The 22,480-nt window shown below is 38.2% G+C and overlaps 1 protein-coding gene across 3 annotated transcripts in view; it reads left to right on the top strand.

Moving 5' to 3' along the window:
• tspan9a (tetraspanin 9a) overlaps positions 1-22,480 on the top strand; it is a 192,466-nt gene that overhangs the window by 74,496 nt on the left and 95,490 nt on the right. The window contains exon 3 of one of the 3 annotated variants that reach the window (XM_088417338.1): positions 20,083-20,188. The exons of the other annotated variants lie outside the window; for them this stretch is intronic. Within the exon in view, the coding sequence (XP_088273464.1) occupies positions 20,179-20,188 (10 nt within the window). The 5' untranslated portion in view covers positions 20,083-20,178. The remainder of the gene's footprint in view (positions 1-20,082; positions 20,189-22,480) is intronic. 3 annotated transcript variants of the gene reach the window in all.

Genomic DNA, 22,480 nt, shown 5'->3' with positions numbered 1-22,480 from the left:
AATAAAAAGACACAAAGGATTCTTAAAAATATGGGGAAAATGGGCCAAAGTCCATTCAATATTTTCTTTCTTTATTTCCTTTTTGCAAAAGCCAAAAGTGCCCCGATACTTTTGTCCACATGACACTTTCTTGTAAAAGACTTATTTTACATTACAGCTCACATAATTAAGGTTAACGGACCTGTAAATGAGACCTGGCAGTTTGACAGAAAGGTAGTGAATCCATATCCTTTGGAGCATGAAGATCTGCAGAGACCAAGTCGAGCAAGGGTTCTGTAGAGGCAGAAGTGCATCTCCTTTTCATAAAAACTCCATTCTAATTCATTGTAGGTTTGCATCTATGAGCGTGTGGTCTCTTAAGATGATCACATTGGCACTTTTAAAACAAGATGGCGTAATTACATTGCCACTCATGGCTCAAAAGACTAGGCTTTTTGTAATGTAAAAGCAATTTGCCACCTGCAAGTGTAGATGTTCCTGCTCCCACATGCATATTTAAATCTGAGCTGGGGTATAGATAATGTGTTTGTGAATATAGGTGGAGGTAACCTTTCAAGCTGATAAGTCTTTGCAGCCAGATCTCTGGTGACTATCCCTACATTAGCGTCACATAAGCCCTAGAGAGTACCTTCACTCTTCATTCACCACTTAGAAAACCTTTATTATCTTTCAATTTGTCTTTAAATACTCTATTTAGTAGCTACTCTCTAGACACCAGTATCTCATATACCCTTCAATTTATCTTGTGGTGTGGTGGTGCATGTTAGATTTTATTGGGATATCATTTCAGTAACCTTAACCTGATAATATTAAGTAACAGTCTGCAAACAACACTTTGTTACCTCGCCTAGCGACAGTGTGAATGAAAAGTAAGCTTATTAAGGTGCCTATGTAATGTATACATTTATAGTTTGTCAGCAAATATACTTCCAGAAAGGTTTTGTAGACAATATACTAATTTCTATACAATCCAGATAATTGACCAAAAGTTATGTGTTTATTTATACAGTATGCAGGTTGAGCAACGGAGCGCACCATTAAAAATGTATTCAATTCTTCTCTTCAAGAATTAACATTCATCCTTTTTGACCTAAACGTGCATATCCCAGCCAAACAACAAAGTATCAACAGATGATTGAGGCTTTTTTTTTTTAAATATTCATTGCTGTACCATATGTGCACTACCCTTTGTGTGTCCATTCTCTCATCACTGGTGTTTCTGTTTGACAAACACAATGCCTCCACTCAGAATTTCCGATGTTCGCCATAGTGCTATAAAACCTTCCTCACAGCATGTCTGGTACCGATTGTGAGAAAAAACATGTTTTTGGGCAAATGATGCCAAGTACATGAAGCGTTAAACTTAAAAATGAATTTTTTAGTCTGCCTTGACTGATAATTTTTTCACTCCGACAAACTGCTGAATTACATTTTCATGGAAGATATTTTCAGCGTGCACTGAACCACCTCACAGCACTCTTAAAGTAAAACAAATTCTTTCCCATTCTGCATCAAAATCCTTAACATGGGCACACCTCTAAAAACGGCCATTACTTCTACTGCATGTCTGTGACTGACCATATGATGTCTAAGTTTGCTCTCCATTCATTCAAACAAGCAGAAGCAAGATGCTGGTAGTTTTGGACATGAGAGTGGGCCTTTCACACATGTTTGTTGTAGGCAAGAGGTTCCTAATGGGGTTTATGGGGTCAAGGCACTCAATCTCTTCCACACCACACTCATCCAAGTACACTTTATGGACCTTATGTTGTTTACCGTTACAGTTCTGACAGGACTAAACTGGGCATTTCTTGTCTTACAAGTGCCCCGACTTAAAGCAGAGTAAGTGGGGCCATCATCTTAAAACCATCTTAAAACCATCCATCCATCCATCTTCTAGAGGCGCCTATCAAAAGGGTTGCAGGCTTGCTTGCACCTTTCCCAGCTGACTTATTGGCGGTAACTGGTTGCCAACAGCAGGTCCCTGAACTGTGAGGCGGACATGCTAACCACTGCTCCACCAAGCCGCCACAAACTAATAGCTGCAAAATCACAGCGAGGCAGAGCTGGCTGTCACCGCTTTAAAACTTGGAGCTCTGTTGATTTGTACAAAGGTTTCACAATGTGATGTACTGCACACATACTTTCTTGCTTGCAAATTCATTGTGAGTGTTATTCTGTGTCTGCGAGGATAGCTGAAAGTGTGTGTGCTACATGCTGCGTTTCAGGGTAAGAGTTTGTGTTTGCAGAGTACACAGGGGGCTGGCAAAGTGAGGCTTCAAAATGTGACAGTGTGGGACCCTCCAGGCACACGGACAGAAAAGGAACATCCGCATGATGCACACGTAGACACATGAAAACACACAATGTATTTCACAATGACTTAAAGGGGAACAATATTTATTCTCTCTCCTAATGTTACTCATGTAAAGGAGACATTTTTATTTAGCAAGCAATTCACAAGAGAGCAATTAAAGTGAGAGGTGTTGAAAAATAGCATACTGATGCAGCAAGTGTCAGACTGAATGATTCCTTTCCAGGAATGTGCTTTTAAACTTCTGTCACAGCAAGAACAGTATCTTTCAGCACCAAGGCAAGAGGACAGGTGAAAACATTAAAAGGAGATGAGAAATAGGTTGGATGTTATATCTTTCTTTTTTGTGTGGTATAGCATAGACAGAGGGGAAATCGAACTAGAATACTTGGAACCAGCTTTGAAACTAAGATTGAGAGAATTAGGATGGGTTCTCACTCAGAAGTGGATGCAAGTGTTGGTGGCTACTGTTTGTGCCGTTGTGAGCATGTTGTGTAAGCATCCATTCAATACACTGGCCAGCCACCACGCAAGGTCACTGTCTCATAGTTCTCTAATCCCTCATCAGTGGGGTTGTGTAGCTTATGTAGCTCAGATCCAGCTGCATTAGCTGGCCAAAAGCAATAAATGCCCAGAATTACTAAATCAATGACCTTTAATTGATCCTCCGCAAATTTATCCGTCTGCTGCAAATACTCTATTCAGACGGTTTAGTCACCACTGCAGTTTTATCTTAAAAGACCTCTACTAAAGCCATCAATGTGGCAGATAGTGGTTTTGTATTATATTGTGCATTTGATTCCTGAAATGTTATGTGTGAAGGAAACATCACATATTCAAATAGATCAACAACATTTTCACATTCACTTAAGTTCATTTGCATCACATCATGCCATCGTATTGCTATCTTAGCTTTCACCTAGGTATTTTTCTAATTTCTGTTAAATGGCTATATATACACATATCTCTAGCTGATGTTTTATGAATGCTTGCAATGTTGTTGATTGTTGGATTCATCTACTTTTTTTTCAGAAATTATCACTTACAACATGTGACAACTTTTAGCGATAACTAGGCCCCTAGGGAATCCTGTGCACAGAATGTCGGAGTCTGTCGGGTACTAAAATGTTGGAAACAGGTTTGCAAACAGTTTTAATCTATCACAGTATTTCTTTTTGCAAGGAAGTTTTGAACATGTTGACATTTCTTCTTTTCATGCAAGGCTAAGTCAAGGAGCAGGCCTATCTTTTCCACACACAAAAAAACACAGTTGTCTCCTCCTTTCGTCTCCTCCATGTTGAGTGTGAGTGTATTTGTGTCAATGTATGCTTCAAAGTACATTAGAATAACTGAGTGTGCACCCTCGGACACACTACTGAAATGTTAAGTGGCAATGTGTTGTGTCCTGTTTGGAGACTGCACCAGAGTCTAAATGAAGGAATGAGTGAGTAAGTTTGTAGCCCAGTCATTAATGACAGAGCCCGTGTTACTAATGACTAGGCATGTGCCGATAACAGGATTGCAGATAACATTGTCTTGAAAAATAATTATCTTGAACTGTTTTGAGCTCATTTTATTAGTACCAGCCCTAGGAAATCAAACATTTGGATGCAGTTTTTAAATGATAAACCATATATTTTTTTTTTATTCCTTGCATCAAGGGTACATTTTAACTTGTCCTTGCAAGTTGGCAGTATAATAGGCATAATTGGTGAGATGGCTACAATGATTCTGAATTTCTTATGCGTTCAAGAAATGTTGCAAGTGAAAAGTTGGAAGCTACTTTAATTGGCCATTCCAATCCATTTGGAAGTTATTTTCCTGCACCGTTCCTGTCCAGATGGTCAATCATGGGGTAAAGTGCATTAACAAATGGGTGCAAAAATGCTAGCGGAAAAGACAGCGCCACCATTTTTCACGGAATTCTGGTGTAAACATTGGCGAATAAAATATATGCACACCTGTAGCACAATGTAATGTGTTTTCAATTACCCACACTTGAGCCTTCCACAGAGATTTTTTATCAAACTGTTTTTTGTGTACATAATATACACACGTGCACAAACAAACAGACATCTAAACACTATCAAAAACATGATGTCCTTGGTAGAGGTAAATAAAAGTAGTTTCATCATTTATGTTGTGAGGATGGGCTGCCTACAGAGCTGCTGTTAGGCCTTAGATTCGATCAGCAGAGAAATCTTGTGAAAATGTTCCACTGAAACTTCTATTTCCTTTTACTCTGTATCTCATCCAAGCTATCACACAATTTTGAAGCCCATATAACTGGGGGGTACCTTAAATGAACTTCACACAGTACTGCATGGCACTAAATCCGCTAATACTTTGGCAAGTGAGAAAGCCAGCACTAGTCATCAAAATACCAGTATATCTCAGCAACCATCTCACATTCATGCTGGAGTAGTGTTGTCAAGTTCCTCTGAGGGAATGATATTTCACTGGGAAAGCATGTGAGCGTATTTGGAGGAGGACAAAGATGGAGTTGTCAAGTGACACAGTTGAGTTGCAAGATTTGAGTTTGAGCCATCTAAAAGGCCTTCACTTAACAAGAATTTGCTTTTTGAAGATGCAATAACCTCAACTTTTCAGTAATGGCTACAACTTTAAGCCTCTACTAAAAATGCATGGTTGTGTAATAATTTCAATATGCCTTAATTATAACACATTAGGGATGGGGCGAGACACAAATCCGTCATGACGAGATTTCTCACGAGATTGTGTCCAAAAGCGTGAGACGAGACAAGAGTTTGGCCAAAAAAAAGAAGAAAAAAATACAATACAAAGTTTTTTGTTTGTTTGTTTGTTTGTTTGTTTGTTTACTGAGCAGACAGCAAGCAATGCCCACTTTAATATGCAAATCAAGCAAAAACCTTTTCAGGTAACAATATAAAAATATGTTTAAAAAATCTACAGGGTTAACAAAATGCATGCTGTGTTAGTTCTGGTGGTTAGTGTAGTTTTTTTGCAGGGTTTACAAACCATCTTTGTCATATGCCAATTTTAACCATTCATTTCTTCAACTGGTAAACTAAAATAATGCAACACAGATGATTATAAAGTAATAAGTGCATCCCGTAGGTCTGCTTTTATGAGTATTTTGTTGTTGTTTTTTGTTGAACAGTAAACCTAACCTAAACCTACAGTTTTTTTAATCAGAATTTTTGCAACTTAAATTTAAACGGTGACATTTTTGACTGCTGTCTCCCCATATTTTTTTTCCATTAGACAAAGTGACATCCGACCCACAAAGGACGCGTTTGACTCAGCCTGGTACGTTTAAAAATCCTCAATACCGACGGCGACCGTGCCAAGATGTCAGCAGAAAAGTGTGAAGTCAAAGTAATCCAAGTCATAAGCACTTGATTGGTGCTAGCTAGCACTTAATTTATGCTAGAGGCTCCGCTAAATGCTGGTAACAGGCGCTGTTCAAAAATAGATCGTGCTGTACAAGGAACAAGAAACACTTTTCACCCAACAAAAATCTTGTGATGTTTTAATCTCACGAGATTTCATCGCACGAGATTTCATTGCGCGAGATCTCGTCCCATCCCTACAATACTGTGTATATATCTCAATATTTAATTCATTTTAAGATCTGTTCAAGTCCATTGTATCCAACATACAGTATGTGTAACAAAATATCAGATCAATTACCTCAATGAGCTTAACATAAGAGACAACAATCAGTGATGGACCCTGTCCATATTTTGGACCCTGTTCACCCTCCACATTCATTTACGCACCAATTGTCTCCCAGCAGAGTTTGTGGCTTGAAGCAAGCCATGAGAGCTGCTACATTACAATGAATACTTTATGAGGCTATTAGAGTACTTTTCTCAAAAGCTCAGTGTTGAAATTTAAGTGGAGCGAAGAATCTTCACCTCCAGTCTTCTTCACTGTCACCGAAGTCATCATCCTTGGGTGCTAGCTCGAGAAGATTCCGCACTTAACATACTTTTACATCGTTGGCCACATCTGAGACAAAAAAAAAAAAAAATCTATGAATTCATCCTTCCATGGCTTCTTTGTCCTCTTTAGGGTCATGGGTAGCTGTAACCAATCCTAGCTGACTTTTAGTGGCAGTTACCTGACAATTAGTGGGGGTATTCACCCTTTACAGGTCACCAGTGAATCTCAGTTGCCATCATTATGCTTTGAGTACGATCTGAAATTATGGTTATACTATAGTTATTTCCTTAAGAAATCTTGGTTGAAAATTAGGCTTGATGAGGTTCAGAAAGTCAATGTGGCCTGGCTTTGAGTATAATAATGCAGTTTGAACTAGCTCATTTCTGTTCAAAATCATACAATTGCATTTTTGGAAATGGCGATGGAAATACTGTACTCATGTTGGCACATTATTGATTAATATTCAAGAATGTCCAACGCTTGTGTATTATTGAATAATGCCTGTACTCTCTGACTTTTTAAATTTTTCTTAAATAACTTCATATCTTTTGTTGTTTGATTAAAATAAGATGAACATGATTCAAGTATACTGTATTAAAAATTATTATAAATAAAATGTATTTTAATACTTAATTTATAAAGCATTACTATTTTATTAGATAGGTGGATGGACAGACGGACAGACAGATGGCAGATGGTTGGATGGATGGATGGATGGATGGATGGATGGATGGATGGATAGATAGATAGATAGATAGATAGATAGATAGATAGATAGATAGATAGATAGATAGATAGATAGATAGATAGATAGATAGATAGATATCTACAGTAGATAGATAGTGTCATTCCACCTGAAGAACAAGGCAATGGAATTTGACAAACCGATCTCGAACCGTCCAAGAAAAATACAATACATTGGACTGGGGAGACAAGGCCAGTGGGGATATGCTACACTGTCTACTCCAAGATTTTAGCAGAGATAAGATTTATCAGTAACTGATTGCTAATTCAGCTAATTGAAGCCATTTTTAGGGTCTCATGCTAGGGACACAAAATTTCAATAATGTACGTGTTCCCCACATCTTCTTTGGACAAGATCGATAGACACTCCAGCAGCAGCTATCCCAGAGGACTGGGAAGGCTCACCCTAGCCTTTACTCATCAAGATAATTTTGTGGGTAGAGTCGGGAGCTCAGCTGACCAATTCCGTGATTAGATTTTTAATTTGAATATTGCGGGCTACAATGAGAGTTGACACAGCTGACAGCACAGGACAAAGACAGCAAAAGCAGGGGCGTAAGGGTAGGAGAGGAGCAGAGCAGATAAATGTCCACCCCTGTCACGAGCCAGCAGAAGCTTGTTTTATGATGATACACTGAAAAAAGCCACACGTATTTCAAACTTTAAAGCAAATTCATGAAGGCAATCCATATTCCCAGAAGACCACATAGAAGTTAAAATATGCCGGACCCAAAAATTTAATCTTGGGGAGTAGCACAATTCAACCTTGACCACCTGACTGCTGACTTGACTCATTGTGAAATAAAATTCTCTGTCCGTGAGTTAGAATTCAAAACATTTTTGAAACATTATCTGAGAATCCCTTTGAATTATACAGCCTGTTTAAAAGAATATTACGGTTAATACCCTTGACACTCATTACAGAGTGACATCCTGTGTGATTTTATGACTTCATGTCTCCACACCTGAATCCACCCTTTAATAATATTCCCTAAAATAATTGTGGGTAAATACAAGAAACTATATTGAAAACTCTTCTCTGGCTTCATTGCGCACAAGGGGGCTGGTGATGGGATATTGCTGTTTTATTGTACTCTGAAGTTCTTAATTCCTGTAACCTGTGGGCCAGCCTTGTAATGAGTATCCCTGAGGTCTGCACCAGAGTCTGCTCTCACGACTGCATAAAGTGTAGACACATGGATTGGGAGTTCTAGCTAATGGAGGTCCTGGCACAAAGCCCCCATCCACACTGTAATCACAGCTCTGCCTGGCTCTGAATGTGCAATGTGCTGAGCTGGGATTTCTCTTATCAGGCAAGGCATATAGTACAGGGGGCTTGGCTGCTCAATCCCATCCATTAATCCTCACAGGTGCACCAAGGATCAATCTCCAGGGAGAAACCTGTACGCCGTGAGGCCGCTTCTTTTGCCGTGGCTATGTCGCTATATCCGTTTTAGAACATTTCATACACAAGATGAATCCATTTGTACTTTGTTTACAAGCAACAAATAAACAAGTGGCTTACCAAAAGAACAGAAAGTGCAAGAACAACATTTAAAAAAAACAAATACTAATGTAAAATGCTATGAAAGGCCGTAATCATAAACATGCAGGGAAAAGCAGTGTTTTTAACGTGGTTTCATCTTGTGGTTTGAACGCTAACCTTTATCTTAACTGACCTGCGTCTGCCGACCTCAGATACCATATTCAATTACAGTATTTAATGTATTTGGTGCCTAAACTATTCAATGTTTTATGGACCAGTGGCAGATCTTTGAAGTTACTCAACATCTTCCCGGGAGCCAATTAAGGCCTTAAAGACTGGAGTAATAATGTACTCATGTCTTTGTACCGGCCTGAAACCTGTGGCATTTAAGCAGTGTCTTAATCAAATTTTTTTCCTAAACCAGGAATGGGACACGCCGGTCCTTGGGAGCCGCTATCCTGCAGGTATTCGATGTCTCCCTTCTATAATACACCTGATTCAAATGAGCAGGATCGTTATCAGGTTTTTGCAGAGCTTGCTGATGAGCTGATTATTAGAATTAGGTGTGATGTCGAAGAGAGACATCAAAGACACGCAGGTATGCGGCTATGGAAGAACAGGGTTGCCTACCCCACCCAGCCCTAAACTATGCTGGGAAGCTGTTGACAGCTGTTGATACACTATTTAACTTATACCGTCAAAAGACTTCTTCCAAACGAAGAAAATATTTTCATTCTAACACAGTGCTTCTCAATTATTTTTTGCAAAGCCCCCCCATTAGTGTGAGAAACTGGGGATCCCTGTGACTACTATGTGGTCTGCATTTTTGAGTGAAAATGACTGGGAAGAGCCTAATTTGCTTATAGTTTAACCTTGGACTTCTGAAAGACTGCTGCTTTACATGCCAGTTGCCTGTCAATATAAAAGTTGTGTCTGAGAGACTTTAAAAATATTGAAATGTGAAAACATTTTTCATCTTAACAAGAAAATATCCCATTCAAATGAGAAACCCTTTTGGAATGAGAAACCCCCATGTTAGAACAGTCCTCAAATAGTGGGGCGGCCTCCCTGGGAGGTCGGGAGGCAATGCCAGGGGATTGGCACTTTTTTTCCCAGGCACTTTGATGCATTTTTTTATAGATAATAATCTTATTTATAGTCAGTGTGGCGAGTGGTTTTCTCTTTCCTGGAGATCCTTTGCAAAAAAATAAATAAAAAAGAAGCACTGTGTTAGAATGGGGCGGCTCAGTGGAAGATTGGTTACCGCATTCATCTCACAGTCATTCTCGAGTTCAATTACAGCTCGCTCCCGTCTGCCTGTGTGGAGTTTGCATGTTCCCCCTGTGCCTGTGTGGGCTCTCTCCGGGCACTCCAGCTTCTTCACACATTCCAAAACCATGCATGGTCAGTGTATTGGACACACTAAATTGTCCTTAGATGTGATTGGGTGCGTGAATGGTTGTCCGTCTGTGTGCCCTGCAATCGGATGACAACCAGTTCAGAGTGTCCCCTGCCTACTGCCCATAGACAGTTGGGGTGGGCACCAGCAAGCTTGCATTTTTTGTGAGAATAAGCGCTTCTCAATTATATTTTGCCAAGCTCCACCTAGGAAAGCCTCAATGGCATTTCAGTGGCTCTGAATCTTTTTCAGTCCACAAAAAAAATGAGCTTGAAAGCAGTTTGTGAAAACGAGTCACTGCTCCCCCTCCCACCAGTACAATGATGAGTATGCCAACAGGGAGTGAAGCAAAAGACTTGGGTCTCCAGTCATCGCCCAAAAATCTTTGTCTCGCCTACCTGCCAAGTCATTGGCGGGAAAACTAGTTGTGGGGGCGGTACTATGTTATTATGCTGCACTGTTGCATCACAGTCTGGCAAAACTCAGATCGGATTGCTTCAGGCCCATTGATGAAAAGAGGCAGCTTAAAAATAATGTATTTAACTGTGGAATTTCACACCTGGTGAGCCATCATTAAAACATGAGAGCTAAAGAAAATGTTCATTTTAAATGGTGCCCAAAAACCAGCAAACAAACACAGTAGACCTTACCGTCATGACTTACTTAATTATATTTTCACCCTCCACTGGATCACAAATGAGATATTCTTTCTTACAGGAGCAAAGTAATCACTTCACAGTGTGAGGTGCATCAAAGTCAGTCAAACATTTACATTTGTTTACTCAGCAAAACAACACATCCAGGATAATAGGATTGCCCTTCAGGTCGCGATGAAACTCATGAGGAAAAGTGTGCAGGCTAAATAAAGTATACGGTGAGCATACTTTAACTTTCATCACTTAACACCATGCATTTATTGAAATAGCGACAGTAGATTTGAAGGATCACAACAATTTTATCAATGCTTCACATGTAAAAATTTCAAACTGTTACTAGGATGTTTTTTTTTTCTTTTTCCTGCTTCATCATTAGTTAGTGTGTTTTATCTTTTTTTAAAATTGTTTGTCAAGTCTTATCTAGTATAAAGCGTGCAATGAACGGACTCCCTGTCAAAACAGACAATTTGCTTATACAGATAAAATTTGAATATGTCAGAAATGAAACCACAAAGCAGAAATATGATGGTGATATTCTAAAGTCGGGCACGGTGGAGTCGAAAAAAGGGGGATGCAGGGTGTAAGCTTCAGGCTGTTGTAGATCAGACCTCTAACAGCGATTTCCAGGCTGTCACAGATGTCAACGCCCTGCGGATTCAGCTCGTCATTGTGTCGCTGACGTTCAAACCCCCGAATGTCAATCTGCCTCGCCTTGAGCTTAAAACCAGCATAAAGAAACATTTTCCACATTTCATTGAGGTACTAAGTATCTTGAATCTAAGCTAATGTGCTCATGTGACCCAAATAGTGAGCTGAACTCAGTTTTGCGGTTAATTCTAATGTTAACCATACAATGGCCCAGAGGCTTGTTTAATACAAGTTGCATTATCACGTTGTTACAAATACATCGGGTATGCAAGACAGTCACATCTTGCAAAATGATCGCTTTTCATTTCTGTGAATTAAGAACTATTTTAACATTGTGTTAGGCCTGAAAGCAAAAATAACATCTCAATAGGCCAACAAATGAGGTAAACATACCTAAGAATGTGTCAGAATAATGCACTCGTGGTATCTTTCCATGCATTTTAATTTGCTAGCTGTATTGGTAAGAGATTTGCGACCCAAGTCCTGAGGCACTTGTTTTACAAAGCACGATTATGTGCATAAATTTGATTTAGCTTTCTATTTTTTGCTTCAGTTGAAATGTAATGTGAGGTACACTTTTGTTTTTTGTTTTTTACAATCTATGCTTAAATGTTGTTCTTCCTCATCACCTTGACCCACAAAAAGTGATTATATAGCAGCTCTGACATTTAATTTGAGATATGCATATCGAGGTAGAAACAGCATTAATGAAAAGTGACTGGTGTTGAATATTTGATGTTTAAAGCTGCACATCTGCTGTCTCTAGACAAAGAATGTATCTGAGATAAAGGCCAATGAGTCTTTTTATGCCACTCTTATTTGCCTATTTTTAAAGTGTCATGATTCTTGATGTAGGAATGTTCATTTATGAGTGTAGGCAGCCAAAATCGAGGGAGGGCAAAGTGTGGCCCCTCAAATTGCATGCAACTTGCTTTGTTGTTCTTTAATCTGGCCCTCAAAGACTTTATTTTTTTTTAATTATTGAGTCCTATAATATTAATTGCATAAATTAAGCCTTCTTCTTCCTAAAGTTGGTGAATTACAATATATCATTTTATGTCATTGAATAACTGTTTAGTTGATGATAATATCTTTCACTTAAGCAATTAGAAATATCCGTTTAAACGTTGAACATGTTTAATTGGCCCAACAGTTAGTTAGGGAAGTGTAATTAAGTTTAATAATAATACATTTTTCTTTTATGGAAATATTTTGATACAGTTTACATACACATCTTTTTTTTCTTTACACTTCATCTGGCCTTGATTTCTCTTCCCCGGAGAAATACAGTGTTGAAATAACTTTTGTGTAGTTACTGTGTATCAGGCAAGACATTTTGATTGTTTGCAGTTTGAATGCTGCCCTGACACCTTGACAACCAGTCAGGGTTTCCCACCTACTGCTCAATGACAACTGGGATAGGCACCAGCAAGCCAGTGACCTTAATGAGGATAAGCAGCTACAGATAATGGATGGATGGAGTTCAAATGCTTATATAATACAGTACACTTAAAGCAAGATTGGGATATCCATTACGCAATGTGTGACAGCAAAGGTGACAGGCCGTCATTGCTGTGGATGCTTGGCATGTCCCCAAAAATGTTCCACTTCATGGTGTGGATGAGAACCCTTGCAAGCGTGACCAGACAGTATATAATTCAGCATAACTACATTTGGACTTGATCCGTAGAGGGACGAGAATCATTTTTACTTCCCCAGCATCTGATGGTCTTTATTCACATTCAGCTGCATTTGGACCACATTTTCCCTGTTTTGCCTCACCATCTTGTCATGATTCTCAAGGCAAGTTAGGATGTATTGTAGCCATTAGTCACATCCAATCACAGCGTGTAGGGTTTTTTTTCCTGGCACAGCACGTTACAGCGCATTTTGCATTTGACTAGTGTTTGACGCTGAGCCCAGCTGAGAAGCTTCAATGGTGTCCGCCATGGCCGAAGCTTTCCGGGAGCCATGTTTGATTCGTTCAAATCTTTGATGAAAAATGAGAAATATGATGGAACAGCAAACTCTTCAGTAAGTGAATGTCCGCGAGGGAACGTACTGCACTGGCAACTGTAGTATACTGCCGACCAAACCTTTTTGGATTCTTACAAAAACCTGTAAGCCCCCGGGAGTCGGCGGTCTCTTCCCTACATGCGTATTGTCGTAGACCATGTGAAAACTGAGCAGGATTTGAATATTGAGAAAAGAAAATGGTATACTATGTTTCATCCAAACAGGGTTGCTATGTCCGCTGAGAATTTGTTAATATAAAAACTGTCAGACATTCAGTACTACCAAAAAATGGTGTGACCTTCATACAGCAAGTCTCAATAGTAGAAAAGCTATAGCGATGTGGTACGTGATTAATTGAATGTATTTCAGTGACTCCGCCAAAAGTTTAAAAAAAATGTTGGAGACATCAACACTGCTTTCCAAATATGATGTTAATTCCTCCTCTTTGCCTTCATTGGTATCTTCTGTGTAGGCATTAAAAAACAATGGGAAAATGAATGCACTGAGAGGTAAATTGTCATTATATTTACAAAATTTTTCAAAGGAAGAGCCAGTGAACTGATGCTATTCTGCATCTTGCTAACAGTTGAGGAGCCCTTGAACAAGACACCGGACCTCCTAAAACCTAGCTCAGAGTGTGCAAGTTTGTTATCTGCTTTATATATAGGGCTGTGTGATATAGCAAAAGGAAATCCCTTTCTATTTTTTTTCAGTCATTCTGGATGATTACAATTTCTGTCATTTTTAATCCATGTACTAAACCTAACAAACATGTATGTAAAGAATGTTTAATTTATACAAAAATAAATTCTGTGCAAAATGTTCAAGCAACAAGCGTGTATCCTGATTGTCTTTACAACATTTATGTAAAGAATGTTTAATGTATTCAAATATCAAATGTTTGATATCCTCAAAAATCAAAGTGCTCAGGCAACATTAAAGTGTAATGATTTTAAATCAATTGTAATGTAAAATTACCTTTTATAGCTTGCGCAAAAAAATAAAGAAAAAGATTCATAGCTTGTGCATTACTTCCTTGAATGTCACAATGAAGTAGTAAACAAGACTGGTAATCCATTCATTCAAAGTTATGCAGCTGGCGCAAAACGCGGAGTTTATAATTTATCTTATTTTCAAATTGTCAGTTCCTAAATAAGCTAATTAATTTGATTTATTGCCCAGCCCTATGCAAACTTGAATTTCTTCTTGAATGATGACTATAATACACAAAAAAAAAGAAAAACAAATGTTGCATCGTATTCAATTATTAGCTCCAAAAACATTATAGTTTTTGCAGACCTGTTAAAAAGCATCTCCTAATGAAGTGTACTGTTCTTCTTTAAAATTCTCAGCAGGGTGAGCTTGGCTCCACTTTGCCTCCCACCTGTGATAATCAAGAATTCCACAGCGGAAGCAAACTGGAGCCGAGCACACTATGAAAGCACACTGTGTTTCTACCCTATTTCACTTAATTTACAAGCAACCGACCCTTCCAAATTCCACATTGGCATATTTCGACAGATGCATGTACCAAACTTGAGTCTTGTTTTGAGAGCCTTGATAAATATTGAATCACATTAAGATTTCACATATGAGTCATCATCACGCCATATTCTTGTGGATTCATCACATTCAGATGGTCTCTTTTGCATTTGAATTCTATATCGAAGCGTTAATCCACCCATTTTGTAGACACCATACTTTGTAATTGGGATGTATTTGTTCAAATGAAACTCAATCACGGTTGGTCAATAAATTAACAATATCAGCTTCAAACTTTGTGAGAAGAACTATTATTAGCTTCTTTCTCTTAAAATCCAACATCATTAAAAACACCCACAAACACACACTGCCCTCAAAATTTTCTATTGGAAAGATATGAGTACATTTGTGTTGTCTGTATTCTTCACTTCATGTGTGTCTAAAATCTTTTAATGTGTTTAAATGTCATGTATTCTCCCTATAAAGGTCATGCAGCTTCTATAGTGTGTAAATAAGAATTTATTTAGAAAATGCTGTGCTCAGTAGAAGGATACCTATGTGTACAAGGAATATCTTAAGAATAAGAGTGTGTATGTGAGAGATTCAGTAGGTGCATACAGTAAAATATTCATTTTTAGGGTTGAGGGAAGCAAAAGTGCCTTAATGTACTAGCGATGTGCAGGTAGGGTGCCACTTTATCCCCATGTCTGGCTTCATGGTGGGACAAGTAATGACACATCTCCTCTGTTCTTTCTACACTGGGTTTGTGCTATTCAGAGTAATGGGGTGTTTCTACAAGGTCTGCTCTCATCCTTCTCTCACAGTAAAGAATATTGGTTTTCTATGTGCTATCTCTCTAGGGAACTTTCTTAAGTTGCCTTAACAAGCAAAAATGTCATGTGTCTCAGAGAAGTGATTACATACGCATTGGTTTGGGTTTAATCATGATTGCAGAAGTGTTTTTTTTTTTCATTCAAATGTGCATTTTTGCATAAAAGGCAGCAAAACCTATTTGTTTTGCAAATGCGGTTTGTGTGTGTTTTTGTATTTCTGCGGATAAATCCACATTGGAGTATCCTTCAGTTGATGCTTCAAACAAATCGTCTTGATGCCACGGAGATAGCATTGTCCATGTCAGTCCAAGCCACTTGGTGGCGTGTGTGTGTGTGTGTGTGTGTGTGTTTGTGTGCGTGTGTGTGTGTGAGTGTGTGCTGGGGGTCGAGCAGAATTTTTCCTCTGAGTGAAAAGTCAGAGTCCAGATAACTGATGTTTTGAGGGCAGGGCGACCAAACAGTATGGTCCTTAAGTTTTTAGCGTGTGACACTCAATGAGGCTCTAATTAGCTCAATTAGGAATTAGTTCTTCGAGATGGTACACCAGCAACAATTACAAGCACGAGAACTCTGAAATCGCATCCATTTGATTGAATATCATTCTTTAATGATGGTGTTTTGATGTTATTAGCTAATATAGTGGCAATAACTTGGAACGCCTATATTGAGAGGATGTGTCAAATTAACCAGCGTTCTGAAGCAAAACTTCAAAATAAAAGCCCTCTGAGATTATTGCATCAATGTCCATCTATTACTTGGTGTTTTTAGGGACATTAGACTTGACTTTCAAGGTAAGAATGCAAGCAAGATGGCTTTAATACGATGATGTTTTTTTTTTTTTCTATACATCAATATTCTCTTTTCAGTTTGACACATTAGGGATATAGTCAGAGAAACAGTGCAACACATAATGCTGTGACATTTGTAGGTTGACAGTTTTTTGTGACAGATTTAGGCTACAGGAACACACAATTGATTGTACCACGCAAGTAGGAAGCTCAGTCAGCATGCATACAAGCTTTGTCAGGTAGGTGTTATACTCGGGATAAACAAGCAGGATACCAAGTATTGGTGTAGGATCTGGTCTCATTTCAAGGTAGCATTACTCGCTATGGCAGTCAACAGTAGTATCGGCTGCTCTATATGTTTTACAGTAACAATATAAAAATGACATCATAGAAGACTAGGGAAGTTTCATTAATTTAATGTAGAGAAATGCTGTATTGGGATAGTTAGGTGTTTTTCTGAAACTGTCTATGTTTATGGAGGTTCTGTGGCTTGCTCTATCGTTGATACCTAAGTGTTGATTATTCATACCGGTATCTGTCTGATAAAAAAACAAAAAAAAAAAAAAAAAAGTGATATCAAGTGATCGATATATATTTTGTACCATTTAGTTATTTTTTAAATTTAGGTATATTAGTCCATTTTAGGAATAATAAATCATTCGTGATAATACATCAGTTTCCACCCATGTTGTTTACACACTGGAGGAGTTGCCAGTTCAGTGCAGGGCACATACAGGCAGACAACTTTGCTATCACATTCTGTTTCACACCGTCGGAACTGAACACACTATGCATGCACGGAAGTGAGTGAACAACTACTATACAGCATGAGTGTCTGGAAAGAACAAAATTGCTACTCACGATCTGGTTTTAGAAAGCATACAACAGATGCGCTATTGGGAAAGGGGATTTATTGTTGTTGTTGTTGGGTTTTTTTTTTTTTACAGTTCAACATACTGTACAGACAGATCTATAAAGTCAATGCAATATTATGCTCCTTACCCCTGAGTCAATGACCAGTCCTTTTGTTTCAGCAAAGTTTTAATAACCATGCACTATATGGTTGTAGCTTTTTCTTTTGAAGAAAATACAGTACAAGAACACATGCAAAACATAGTGTGCGATGTGTTGGTCAGAAAGTGAAATACAAGTAAGCTATATTTATTATGAAACAATTCACAAACTATGGCACAACAAAACTGGAAGAAAAAAAGGCTCGGTCTGTGAAAAAGATAATTAAAATAACTGAGCAAGTGGTGAAAAAAAACTGATAAATGTTGTATAATGGGTCATTTCCTGGAAAAGCCACCCTTAAAGAGCTACTGTATTTTCCATTCAAAATCATAAATACATGAAGTAACATCCTTTCTTGAAGTGTGACTAATGATTTAACCACTGGTGAAGTTGATATTATAATGTATATGGAATGGGTGATAGGGCAGAGGAAAGCTATTTCCTGGCTGTGAATCATTCTCGAGGAGACCTTGTGCTCTTGAGAGTGATGTAAAATTGATGGCTGAGTGGTAGAGGCTGAATTTCATTTCCCAGTGGCCTTTTTGCCTCTTATGTTTTGAGCAATGTCCGAGCGAATCGTGTTAGATTTTATAAGAGTGAAAAAATGTATTCATTTCTGACTATTTCCATACGTATATGGCTTTGCACACAGTGAAAAATATTCAATAAATGAATTTGGTGCATCATGCTTAAATTTTAATGCTATGAAACAAAACTCAACCTCAAAGGTCATCCCCGATAATGGTGCTGTTATATGATGATACCACACAGAGACATGAACACAAACGATAATGGACTCTAATTTGGTATACGAGCGCACGGGCACTCTGTCTAAATACCAGCACATCTTCGTTTTCGTGCAGGCAGTCTTGTTTTTGGTGTTTGGGAATTTGCAGACCCTGTTTCGACTCAATAGACCTCCTGGCGCAACTGTACTCCATGCCTGCAGCGTATCTTGCAATTTCGTGACCAAAAGTAGACATACTTTTATACCACCTAAAAGCAGATCTATTTCAAGGCGCAGATGGTGTAACGCAAATTTGGTGGACTTGATGGAAGCACATGGGGACGTGTGTGCTGCATTAATTCATTGATATGAAAAGCAGGTATGCACATGTACAGTAATAAACAATCAACTGAATGGATTGTAATAATGGTCAACTCAAAAACTGAGATAGGCTCCAGCCGGCCCATGACCCCAGTGAAGATAAGCGGCACTTTGAAGCCTCATACCAAATTAGCTTGCTCTTTCCAACAGTTAACGGCTACACCGAACATAGATAGGACAAAAATGTACATTATGCCACAAAGCCTGATACAGGGTTGTGGTAGGTTAAGAAAAGCAGATGATAAACTGCTGTTGCAATATTGTGCTAGAATAGTCACGAGCATATGAGATGATGCTTGCTGTTTTGAATTTAACTGTCAGGACTGATTTTGATCTAAATGCATGAGTCACTTTTTCAAAATGTAAAAGGTGGCATAGTCACGACAGTGCTTGCTACAGGGAAAGAGAAAATCAGTATTGATTCTTCTTACTGAAGTGTGCAAGGAAGAGCAGGTTCATAACTTAAAGTGTACCTCCGGAGATCCCAAATTGAGCTCTTGATGCATATAGGGAGAAACCTTGTAAAGTTTGATAAATACCTGGTGTTCCAATTTTTGTGCCTCATCCTGTATTGCGAAAACAGTTCGCCCAAAATCAAACTCGTTGGTTTTAAAGGACGGCCAGTTTGGGACCGCATGTGACATCAAGTCACCAAGTGTTGTTGTCAGTCCCGAAATGGAGTATTCTGACAAAAGTCAAGAGGAAATGTCTCAACATGGATATTCATTTGACCCAGAAAAGGCCTCCGATTCGGAATCTGCCAATAAAAATTGCAAGACTGATTTGTATGATGAAGGAATAGCCACATTGCATGCTTCTCAATTTTAATTATTATTATATATGATTTATTAATTCTGTGCAGAATATACATCCTCACCTGCAAACAGTGGGGCGCTGGTATGAGAAGTCAGCCAAGAAAAAACAATGCCAATTGAAGAAAAAACAACAACACGCATTTGTTAACCTCCAGAGCTGATGAAGATGATCAAGTACTGTAGCCTTTAGTCAGGAGGAAAAACATACTGGAAGACTTCAAAATAAAAGCAATGCAAGGCCGTTTATAACATAAACTACAATTTAAAATGCTATTTATTTTTTAAGCATTGACTGGTCCACTCACAAGATTTGGCTGACATGATGACAGCCATTCCTGTGTGTTCATTGCATTCTTGGCCCAAAATGCTTAAAAAAAAAAAAAAAAAAATATCATCTCTTCCCACCATTATTAGATACTACCCAATAAATGTGTCTATCCTGTCTGGGTACTCATACGCTCTGAAAATGTTCACAGAGTGTCCGATTACCGTACGATGCCGCCACTTTTTTTTGAGAAATTTATGTTCTGAATTAAACGGTTTATACACACAAAAGCAGTGCTTGCCTTTGTTTTGATTTTGTTTTTTTTTTCTGGTTTTTAGTTTTGATGCTGATACTCTGAGTGCCCTTTACATGTATATCATGTGCATCTGCCATATTAGATGTGACCATTGTTCAGCCTATAAAATCTGTCAATTACACTATATTTGTAAAATTGTGTGACGGGCCCATGAGTTCTGACTTTGAATGTAAAATAGTTGATTATCTTCAGGCAGTAAATATATGAGGCATCTCCTCAGCTTGCTTGACTATGTCTATCTTTGTCCATCTCTGTCTATGCATTGTAGCTGTAGAGACTTATCAGCGGATGTTGCACAGAGCACCATTCAACACTGTGACCAAGTGTGCTGCATGAACAAAGTCACTAATGAATCATCATCAATATGCAACAAAGTGAGTAATGTCTTGGAAAGTAATTATAATGGCCCCCCCATGTATTTCATTCCCTAAGACTGAATTTTACGCACTTGTCTGATCATTGGTGACACATGTGGCTTGTCGGCAGATAGAAGTGCTATAGAATATAGATAGAATTGTTGCGTCAATGAAAAAAATATTTTGTGTGAACAAAAATATAACTTTTCAGATTTCTAACTATATCACCCTTAATTGGCGAATTTCATTTCTCAGTAGCCAAAATATTGAAACTGTAATCAAAGGTTATGAAAATAATGGATTCATTCTTTTATCTGGCTAGCCTGCTAGCACGTCCTGGAAAAGCTGTCTCCAAATAAGCAAGTAAAAGTTGGCCGGATGTTAGACATTTTATTTTCACATTTTTAATAGCAACAACAAAACAAGCAAACTTGTTTTGGAGGTAAAATGTAAGCTTAATAGGATCTTCAAAGTCATACTGAAGTTGAGCTCACAATGACCACTTTTGCCTAATTTCATGGGTTTTCCTAAAGAATTGGTTGCGCTGTGAATTTGAAAGACGTATGTGCCAAAACTTTAAATGTGTTTTTCTCAAAACTAAGAATTTCAACCCCAGCAACATTCAAATTGCTATGACTTTGTCAATTTTCTACATTCCCTCCTGTATTATATACAACTTTAAATGGAATTTCGTGTAAAATTACAATATGCAAGCTCAATATTCAATTTTTCAGACAAGGACTATTTTGCCTGAGCAGGTCACTTATGAGTAACATCAAGGGTGTATGTATTTAACGTTACAAGTCAAGTCAAATGAGCCATGTTAAACTCTCTCTTCCTTGCACTTCAAATGTCTCGTTTGGCTAGTATCTACCAGGAGCCTCTCAAATAGTAACTTTTTTTTCTTTGCATTATGATACAGATGTTGAATAGTTAACATTTTTCTCATTTACTTATTTTTGCATTTTTGGTGAAATGCTAAATAATGCTGCCTATGTAATGGGTGCCCCAGTACCCATCCCATTTTATTAGTATGGGCGTCTCGCACAGAAACTGCTAAGCAAATCATGCTGATGACCTGCTCTGGTAACACCTGATGGTACTAAATGAGAGTCATGACAACATTCTTATTTTTTTAATAATTATGTTTTTGTTTCCGTAAAACATGTAACAGTTTAATTTGATACACACATTTGTGAGTGAATAACTAAATCAAGTAAAATAGGCCACTCTCTTTGCACCGCATGTGCACAGCTTTGTGGATGTATTTTTCCCTTTTTAGCTGTTGTTTACACAAAAAATATCTAACATCCCTTGTTCTTGGTCTTTTTCTGTATATTTTTCTTGTGTATTGTGATGGGAGCTATTACAGTGGCGCTTAGTCTTTTACAATGCAACAGGGATTTTGCTTTGATAATAATAAAAGGTGTACATGCGCTACAATGGTGATTTCATGTGGTGCTAGGCTTATTCTGTCCCTTCATTAACAGTTATGGATTGTGGAGATTCGCCCACTAACACAATGGCGTGCCAGCTGCCTCTTTGGAGGAGGGCAATAATCCTCAGCAGGGCAGTTTCCTGCAAGTGAAAAGATTCACGATACTTTGCCACAGTTTTAAACCAGGCTTCAGAAGGTTTGTCTCTGCTCTGTTTGTCGCCCCCGTAGCATGGCAGTGACAAAGGGACTTCTCGTGAATTATCATAAACACCTTGACAGTGTCTCCACGAATAGTCGAAAACATTTTGACCAATTCAAAAATGCATGCACTATTTTTGGGCTTTTAAGGTGCACTAGATTGTAGGAATTGAGGCCTTGTAGCTAATACATCTGCAGATTAAAGCTTTTAGCCTTTTTTTCTTTTCTGCTGCTGCCCATAGATTTTATTAAATATATTTAATGTTTTTTTTTTGTTTTGTTTTGTTTTGTTTTTTTACCAGCCCTTTTTAATTTGTCATTTTTGAGTTTTTGGTGGTGGCATAGCTCCATTCATGGCCTTTTAAACAGTTAACAAAAATTAAATCACCCTTTCCATAATGTAGTGGCCATTGCATTACCTCAATAAACATCGGTCATGTGTTACCATTTCCCTCAGTAGTGTTTGGGGATTTTCTTCGTCCTTAAATTGCTTTGGTCAATGCCACCTTTAGAAGCACTTTTCTTCCACTTGTGTGTCCACTGGGGGTTTGATTGATGACAGTAACTGAATCAAACAACCTCTTGCATTCTATGATTAGCTGTTTGTAGATTTCACAGGTATGATATGACCTTGATGGATCATTAGATGTAGGGATCAATACACTCGAAGCCTT

Source organism: Hippichthys cyanospilos, chromosome 6 (genome assembly GCF_059441005.1).
Source record: "Hippichthys cyanospilos isolate Australia breed blue-spotted pipefish chromosome 6, RoL_Hcya_1.0, whole genome shotgun sequence".
Classification (NCBI taxonomy): Eukaryota; Metazoa; Chordata; class Actinopteri; order Syngnathiformes; family Syngnathidae; genus Hippichthys; species Hippichthys cyanospilos.
The sequence above is the reverse complement of the archived record's forward strand: the minus strand, read 5'-3'. Positions and strand labels throughout refer to the sequence as shown.